Source organism: Lactuca sativa, chromosome 1 (assembly GCF_002870075.4).
Source record: "Lactuca sativa cultivar Salinas chromosome 1, Lsat_Salinas_v11, whole genome shotgun sequence".
Classification (NCBI taxonomy): Eukaryota; Viridiplantae; Streptophyta; class Magnoliopsida; order Asterales; family Asteraceae; genus Lactuca; species Lactuca sativa.
In genome coordinates this window covers 153,299,942-153,309,722 of record NC_056623.2, presented here as the reverse complement: position 1 = coordinate 153,309,722, position 9,781 = coordinate 153,299,942, and the positions used below count along the sequence as shown (strand labels likewise).

General features: G+C 26.8%; 1 protein-coding gene across 1 annotated transcript in view; it reads right to left on the bottom strand.

Moving 5' to 3' along the window:
- Nucleotides 1-374: 374 nt before the first annotated feature.
- The window catches only part of LOC111916204 (serine carboxypeptidase-like 40), a 12,725-nt gene continuing 3,318 nt past the window's right edge, over nt 375-9,781 (bottom strand). The window contains exons 2-8 of the mRNA XM_023911830.3: nt 5,288-5,395; nt 4,931-5,205; nt 2,971-3,231; nt 2,737-2,855; nt 2,000-2,092; nt 1,648-1,753; nt 375-770 (exon numbers count right to left, since the gene is read on the bottom strand). Coding sequence (XP_023767598.2) covers nt 615-770; nt 1,648-1,753; nt 2,000-2,092; nt 2,737-2,855; nt 2,971-3,231; nt 4,931-5,205; nt 5,288-5,395 — 1,118 coding nt within the window. The 3' untranslated portion in view covers nt 375-614. The remainder of the gene's footprint in view (nt 771-1,647; nt 1,754-1,999; nt 2,093-2,736; nt 2,856-2,970; nt 3,232-4,930; nt 5,206-5,287; nt 5,396-9,781) is intronic.

Here is a 9,781-nt window from a genome sequence, read left to right as displayed (position 1 = left end):
CTTGAGCCCCATTAAAAAAATTAACAAAATTTTCAATTTAGTTCAAGTCATGTCGAAGGGCCTCTCTTTTGTTTTGGATCGGGCCTACGATATGCATGGATCGGCCTTGGTTCGGATTAGTGTATACATATTGCCCCCCCCCCCCCCCCCCCCCCCCCCCCAATTGTGGCTGTGAGTTTTCCGAATTTATTGGCTCCGAGTCTCTTTCTTGAAGATGCCTAATAGCCTAATACGGACACACAAGATTTCTTGATAATGTAGCCCACGTCCCAAACAAAAGTTGTAGGGAACAATGAATCGAGACAACAACATTTCAAATATAAACAACACCGGAATATATACATTATGATATATTTGCATCCTAAAAACACATCTTGAGATTCGGATTTATATCTATCGATTAATTCACAAATTAATTTAATCCTCAATTACGAGACAATTCATCAGATTCCAAACTTCTAAACATATTATTTGTTTGTGGTGGCTGGAAAATCAATGAAAAACGACTTATATCACCAATAAACAACAATTAAATTGGCCTAATTACAATTAATCAAGAGAAAACATCTGCAGATTTTGTGAAAGAATAATTTATCAAGATGTATTGAATCATATCAACGTTTTGAAGAATCCCTTAGTGGCTTTCCTGACAAAAAGTGCTTAATGAGTGCAAGAGCCCTCTTTGGTTGGTAGCTTGGCACCTGGTGACCAGCCCCTAGAACTGTCGCTAATGTTAGATCTCCTTTGTAAACTTGTACAAATCCAGCAGCCTGTCATTAATATAACATAAGTTAATTCCATTTTTAATCCATCAATTTAGTGGTAACTAAGGGCTTATAGCATCTAAAAAAACATGCGATTATCATTTATGGGAGAATTTCATATATGCCTTTCTTAAACACCAAAATATCATATTTACCCAACTTAATTTTTAAATATCATATTTACCCTTCATAAAATTTCAAAATATCATATATGTCATTTTTAAACATCAAAATATTATATATGCCCTTCTTAAATATCAAAATATCGTATATGCATTTTTTAAACATCAAAATATCAATGGTAATATCTAAAATATCCTCAATCTAGAACATAATAACAATCAATAACAACAAAAACTAAACAATCAAAATATACATTTCATAGAAAGGGTTGAAGATGAATCTTTTTGTCTGTCAAGAGGTCGACATTCCAACAATTTATAAGTTCACATTCCATTATCATAGACGTCAGGAAAATATGGTTAAATTTCATAATTATTATAATAGTTCTAAAGTATAAAAAATGATTATAAAATATTAAAAACATTATAAAAAAAGATTTGGGCAAATATGATATTTTGAAGGTTTATGAAGGATAAATATGATATTGAGAAATTAAGATGGACAAATATGATATTTTGAAATTTAAGAGGGGTATATATGAAATTCTCCCATTTAAAAGGGTGATTAATCTAGTAGTAACTCAAAAGTTGACAGCATTGTCATTGTGAAAGCATCATGTGACATGTAAAACACATACATAACCAAAATGTTAGCAACAAGTAGTCCAATTCACATTGGAAACTAAACTCTTATAATTTAGACTCAAACCTATGACCCTGTTTGAATCGTATCCTAGGGAAAGTTTAAATGATAATTTTACCTCTCCTTGATGAAACCATGGATGCCATTTGGTTTTTATAGAAAGCTTCATGGAATTAATGGAGTACTTGGTTGAGGTAATTGGTACCCTCGCATCGGTATCTCCGCTGTAATACAAGTAAAAGAAGGTTTCATATGCATTTGTTACACATAGAGCAAACTAGAAAAATGGCAAATGTGTGACAAAACAAATGTGTCGCTAGTTGTTTTTGTCATTAAGATTCAAGAACACATTCAATATGGACAAGTTTACAAAAACTAGACAAATGGTTGAAAATATTTGGCATAAATTTGAAATCTATACGTGTTAAATCTTGAATAATTTATATTGTATTTCGGTTTCGTAGATTTACCTGAATACCCAAACGCGGAGCTTAAACTTCATGAATTCCCTAAGGAGTGGAATAACTGTTGTGGCGCTATCTACCCAACCTTTAAGGATTTCACTGCATGATTTCGACATCACAACTTTATACAGTTAGATAGAGATTATATTTCACGACACTTCTTTACTTTACGTGATCCACAAATGAGTTGTATGTATGCTTCATGTTTTTTTCTTTTTAACTTACTAAATTAACGCGTATAAGAGTTAAATCTATGTAGAAAAAGTGACATACAGAAAATAAGAGAAAGACTCGTTCTCTCATTAAAGTCAAAACACTTTACTAATTTTCCATCAATAATTTTAGTTTCCTAAGATTCCGTCATCTCTTAAAAATATATACTTTTAAAATTTATTTATCTAGCCACCACTTATTGAAAAAGTTCAAAAAAACAATTAAGGCTGTGTTTGGCATGACACAGTTAGCTTATTTTTCGAGTTTTTTTATGATGTCGTGTTTGGAAGATAAAAAGTAGCTTATAAGCTAGCTCATAATCTAGCTTTTTGAAAAGCTACATACACTAACTTTTTAGGAGTTTATTTTTTTAAATTTTCAAATATACCTCTTAATTAATTATAAAAAAAAATACTCTTAAATATCATTTTATATAATTTTATATATTTCAGCTAGTTTTATCAAACGTTATTTTTTATCAGTTAGCTTTTCAGCTATCAGCTAGTACGTCAAACGTAACATAAATGTACCTGCATGGTTCCCAATCATGATTGAGTTTCGTTACATTGGCATGGATAGCCTTCTGAACATCTTGACGATTCATGTAAGCATAAGTGTAGTAGTCACTACAAGGATCAATATTCTTCCACTGTATACCAAAGAATTTCATACTAACAATTAGCGACAAATCGACTGTCGCAATAACTTTCTATGGATCCAATAATTTATTTGTTTACAAACTTAATAAATAGAAAAGTGCATACCGAGGTCTTCTTTGGTTTTCTAGTAAGGTTTCCATCAAAGCATAAAGGTGCATAGATGTTGTAGATGTCAAGAGCTTCAATGTTATAATCAGCATCATTTGTAGCGTCAATGCATGTATCTGGTTGTGTGATTGCATTTGGTGAAAAGTTACAATCATTTCGGATTATGGAAGCAGTCTCATCGGAAATTATGGCATGTGATCCGAAGTAATCATACATCCCTATTGTATCTGTCTCATCATTGATCACTGCGTTTCCAATCTGTAAATATAGATTCATTTTTAAAAAATTCAAATTAATGCTAGTAACATAAATCATTTACTTCAAAGAAATCTTTTGCAATGTCACATATAATTTTATTCTCTTAAGCAAGTGCCAAATGTGACAAACAAAATAATGTTTGAATTGTGTATAAAGGGATGATGGCAATAGGCAATTGGCAAGTAGCTCTCACCATGGACCATGTTCTTTTGTGACTTTATAATTAATGAGGTTTCTAGGAAACCATAAGAACATATGACCACATAACATGCACCATGACCCTACCCTAAAATGTAGTTTGGAAATTGGAAACCAGTAGACCATAGTTGCCTTTATTATAATAATAATAATAATAATAATAATAATAATAATAATAATAATAATAATAATAATAAAATAAAATAAAAAGTAGAGAACATAGTTGGTGGGAAAGAATTGCTGTGACATTAAAAGTTTGCATTTGTTTGGATGAAAGACCTTTGATTGGACAAGGTGTTACCTAGAACCAATATGGTAATTATATCGGGTTTTCTTTTGAGTGACTGGTCCTTTTATTTATAATAATTTAATTTCATTTTTTGCTTCCTTAATCGTTCTGTTGTAATAATTTAGTTGAAAATTGAAAATGCTATTTAATTTCAAACAGATTACATGTAAAAGACGTATTTCAAAACCAATATATAGGAGTTGGGCCAAGACGTTCCATTTATATGAATACTAAATGATTACCAATATTTGAAAACCATATCCAAATTTTTTTATCTTACTTTACTTTTCACAAATTTAGATTTAATAAATTATTTTACAAATTACTAAAATCCTTGTAATGAATTTTCAATATGATATTTATAATGTTTAGAGCATCCATAATTTATAGTTTAATGACCAAAATGGTTGAATGCAGTATACTATTTAGGCTATTTTTGGCGTACAAACTGAAATGCTAGTTTTTAGCTAAAAAGTTAATTGATAGCTAAAAAACTAGATATTTAAATAAAAAGCTAGCTAATAGCTAAAAAAAATAACTGACAAAAAATGATGTTTGGTAAAACTAGTTGAAAAGCTAGCTAAAATATATAAAATGACATAAAAAGACATTTTAAATGAATATATTTCTATAATAAATTAAGGGATATAATTAAAAAAAAATTAAAAATTTTCTAAAAAGATAGTCTAAGTAGTTTTATGAAAAACTAGCTTTTAAGCTACTTTTTGGATTAATAAACATGATAACATATGAAACTCGAAAAATAAGTTAGTTGTGACATGCCAAAGATAACCTTAATTGACATAAAATAAAGTAAATCAATCATAGTCGGATGACACATGCCGTTCAAATGGATTTAAATTTCAATGATTATTAAACTGCTTAATAAGATAAACTTTTATAATAAAAAGTTATAGATAAATAATTAATTTTTATAGAAACATGTTCTATTGAACTTACCTAAAGTTGAATGTATTATAAAAAAAAAACTCTCAAATTTGCATCTAAAATGAAATTATGCGATGATTAGACTATATATTATGAATGCCACTAACACAATTGAAATTTCTATTAAACTAAGTAGTCTATTGATCCAATCATTTGAACCCACACATTTAACCAAACGTTTATGATGGACCACCTTTGACCGGACTTGTTGAAAAGCTTTCGATAATGATAAATCTAAAATTACAAGGTTCGAAGAACACTTACGAGGATCCCTTTAAGATTGATAAGGGTTTTGTTTGCGATCAAATTGTGGTAAATTATTGTGTGGGCGAGTTGAGGCACATAATGTCCTGCATAGCTCTCTCCCGATAGATAGAACTCCCTTCCTTTATACTCGGGAAATCTCTCTAGCCAATTCAACAAGAACACATAGTTATCTGCTGCGGTTGATTTATCACCACCTTTCTTGTAATCTGATGATGTGTTAGAATATGAAAACCCTACTCCAGCAGGTGACTCCAAAAACAAAACGTTTGCAGCTGAAAATTACATAAAATTTTGATATAATTATTTAAGCAATTCAAATCATTTGCAAAATTTATTGATGTTATAAATCGTTACCATGATTCCAAGAAAATTTGTTTCTGTAAAGAGTTTTGCCATCGCTATTGACTCGAAATGGTCCGAGCTCTTGCATTGCTCCGTAGGCGAGTGACGAACAACCCGGCCCTGATACATGTCATGTAATCGAACATTTAACGAATATAAACATTTATGCAAAATTTCAATAACAATGTTAGATAAAAAATATTAAAAGTGAATGAGACAACAAATTACATTTCTATATCATAAAAAAGATATATAAAACAATATGAGATATGAGATTGTGACTCCCTTGAATCTCTCGATTCTACAAAAAAAATAGATGCCCTTCATATCATCAATTCATCATCTTGAAAATAGCTCTAAAAACATGTATTTTTTTTATATTAAACAAGAAATGTTTTTTCATAAAACAAGCAACAACTAGCCAAAAGGAATAAAAATAATTTCATATCCGGTCCAACCCGGTTCAGGCTCATGTACAAGCTTAAAATATGATGTATTTATTTGCATGTGCATGTCATGTGAAAGAGTCACTAGGGGGTAATGATCATATGCACATGTGACACTGTCATTCCACCATGTCCATAGAAATGATTCCACAGCATGATGATCTGTTTATTATGTGGTATTATTTTCTTCAAACTATTATAACTTTTGGAACTATTAGCGACAAGTGATGTGTGGCTTCATTTATTTACGACAGTTTGCTTGTATTATTGCCATCAATATGGACACAAACACAAGCAAAAGCATAATAAATAAACTCAAGATTCCTTTTGATAAATTATTAGTCATCTCTTGGATTATTAATTGTTTAATAGTTATTCATCTCTTGGTTTATTAATTGTCGTGTCCTTTCATAATTGTACGCAACTGCTGCCACTAGTGTCTAAACAAACATGAAATGACATAGAACCTTCCACACATGTTTGAGAGAGAAAAGAAACTAATAACCCTTATTCTTTCTTTATAATTTATTAGTTAGAAATTAAATATATTTTTTTATTTTTTTCGGATAAATCCTTCTGCCCAATTAAATAGTGAAATATGTAATATTTAATGAAATTTAATAATATTTTATTATATTAATATAAAACATATCATCATTTAATTAGATAGAAAGATTTATAAGAACAGTTTTAGAATGCTATTTAATTTTCTTTATCTTTTTTTTTTTTTTTATATTTTTTTTAATTTCAAGGTTTGTAATTTGAATTTTTATGTTTTTTTTTTGTATATTGTATTTTTATTTTAAGTATTTTTAAAAAATGTTATGTTTAAATTATTTATTTTGTATATTAAAAAAATAACATATCAAATGTGGCTATCCACGCCTACAAAATGGTAAGTTTTGGTAAGAATGTGACAAGTGTGATGTGGTATTTACGTGGACTTAACTTTATAAAATATTTGATGATAGATAAAGGTAGTTATGTAATGAAATGAGAAAATAATGAATTGATTAGTATATCTCATTTCATATGTTCGGTATGATGAATTTAAAGGCCAATGAAGGGAAGGAACTATGTAGTACACTAATCGATATAAATATAATGAATTAAAACAACTTACAGGTATATTTAATTGATTCGAAGTTGTAGAATAAATGAATCAAACATATTGTTTGTTATATATAAATTTTTTTAACCATTTGAAACTACATCTATGGTCGATTTGTGGATTTTTAAAGCCTTTTTTTAATATATAACAAAATTAATTAATACTACGATAAAAATTCGACACCTAATATATTGACGGTAATTATATTAATGATTGAAATAAAAAAATGTTTATTTCTAAATAATCGACGACCTTAATTGTGAAGAAAGTGGGAAGCCACATGATTTCAAGGATACTAATGGAATGACGAGTGATTACTAATTTTTTTTTTATTTCCATCGAAAATTTCCGTGTACATGAGAAAATATTTCGGGCCCTTTTAACGACACAGGTATGTACCATTGGATAGCCTTGGCTAGGGGTGTTCGTTTGGATGGATCGGTTTGATCCGATCCAATCAAGTGAATCCAAATTGATTTCGGTTTTCAAAACATTGATCTGAATAGCCCAAACTATATTCAAATCCGATCTAATCCGATCCGATTACAATTCAATTGGATCGGTTTATATAATTCGGTTTTCAAAAACCTAAACATTTTAAAACGACATATAATTATAATATTATTCAACTTTACACAATAAAAAAAATAAACTATTTAGTTGTTATTTGAAATTTATAAACAACTACTAAGAAGATATCTTATAGTTAAATATTTTATAGATATAAAACTTTTGAGAGAAAAATACATACTAAGAAGATATCGGATGAAACGTTTTGAACCTATTTGAAAAAAAAAATTACAAAATTAATAAATAACTATAGATATATATTATAAATAAATACATAATAAATATTTATTTGGTTTTTTTGGACTATTCGGTTCTTATTTTATAAACCAAAACCAATCCGTAATCCAAAATAATAATTTGGTTTTGTTGAAAACCAATCCAAAAATCCGAATATCCAAACCAAATAGTCCAATCCAAATTGTCCAATTGGACAATTTGGTTTTATCCATTTAGTGAACAGCCCTAGCCCTGGCCCCTCAAGTCTCACCGTGATTACATTTAACTGAAAATAATATTTTGTTTTAAATAAATTTGAAATAAAATTGAATTATACCATAAAATAATTTGTATATAAGTATGATTTATTTCTTTTAATTATATATTATAAGTAATTAGCTAAATTGTTAAAAAAAGTTGTTAAAAAAATAATAATAAATTAAATATGATGGAAATTTAAAATAATATTATAATAAATTATATTGTATTAATATTAAAAAAACAATTTCGTGAATGGTAAAAATTTTAATCAGAACCGTCTACTAGATCAATCTCTTCCCTTCATTTTATTTATATTTATATTTTTGTTTTTTTGCCCCGCATGCTTGGTGGGTAAAAATGTCAATAGCTTTTTCTTATGACCAACCTTTTTTTTTTTCGAGATAAGTTTACCTTTTTCCTTAAAATAATTTTATACATATTATTTTAGTTCTCTATAATATTTTTTGTCACTGGTATTTTGATATTTCATTAATACTGAAAACTATATTCATAAATAGTAATCCGATTTATATATCTTCTGCAATACTTATTTATTTATTTTATAAATATTTTTAAATTTTAAAGTGCGTTTGATCTCTTATTTTTATTTTATTGTCTCTTGTTTTTTCTCATTACACTAGTTGTGAGATCCATTTATTAATTTAAAAAAAATTAAATATAAAAGTCAAAATATTTGAGAATTTTAAATTTATAATAAAATAAGAAAAATAATAAATTATTATAATAGAAATATTTTTTTATCTTTTAAATTTACATATATAATTTAAATAAATAAAAGAAAATAATAAACTTTAACTTTGAAAATTTTGAAATAAAAATGTAAGTTCAGTAATGAAATCCATTTACTATTATATTTATTGCAATTATTATATTAAAATATTATATGAAATTTAATAAAATGGAAAAACTCATAAAATGACATTTGAAAAAAAATTAATTCAAAATAACCATAAAATGACATTTGACAAATTAAATGAGAATATAACAAATGACAAAAAGAAATTTATTTATTAAAGAAGATTTTTTTATTAGGTATTTAAAATTAATTGCAAATTTGGTCATATAGTTGTCCTTTTTATGATTTAGATTTTTGGCACATCTTTTAAAATTTTATTTCCATGTTAGTCTTTCATTTTGTCATTTTATATTTTTGGCTCGTTTACACTTTATTTAATTCAAATTTCTTTAATAAAATTCTAAATTTTTTTCTAAACATTTTATTATATATTTTTTAAAAGTTAGGATTTTTAAAATTAGTTTTTTACAACATTGTTTTATATAAAATCTTTTTATAAAATGTGTTATTTCTAAGAAATTAATTTTCCTATAAATAGGTCTATATTCGTTTTATATATGTAGTTGTAAGATATCTCCATTCCTAAAAATACTTTTTTAAATTAGTAGTCTATTTTTACAAAATTACACTACATATTTTTTTATAATTTTAATCGTTTTTACATATATATATTTTTATATTTTTAATCTTTTTATACAAAATTAGTTTCCTTTACATTTTATATTTTTATAAACATCTAAAAAGGTTTTTTAGAAAAATAATAACAAGTTAAATATGTTGGAAACTTAAATTTAAATTAAAATAAAGTATAGTATTATTTAATTTAGAATAAGCACCACAATTCTAAACTAATATTAGACTACTCATAAATCTAATTATGTTTCCGAAGACTTAAATCTATAACCACAACAATTCTAAACTTAAATCTATAACCTCAAAGACTTAAATTTAATTATGTTTCCGAAGACATAAATCTAATTATGTTTCCGAAGACAAAAATATTATCTATAACCTCTAATTATGTTTCTGAAGACATAAATCTAATTATGTTTCCGAAGACTTAAATTTAATTTAGAATAAGCACC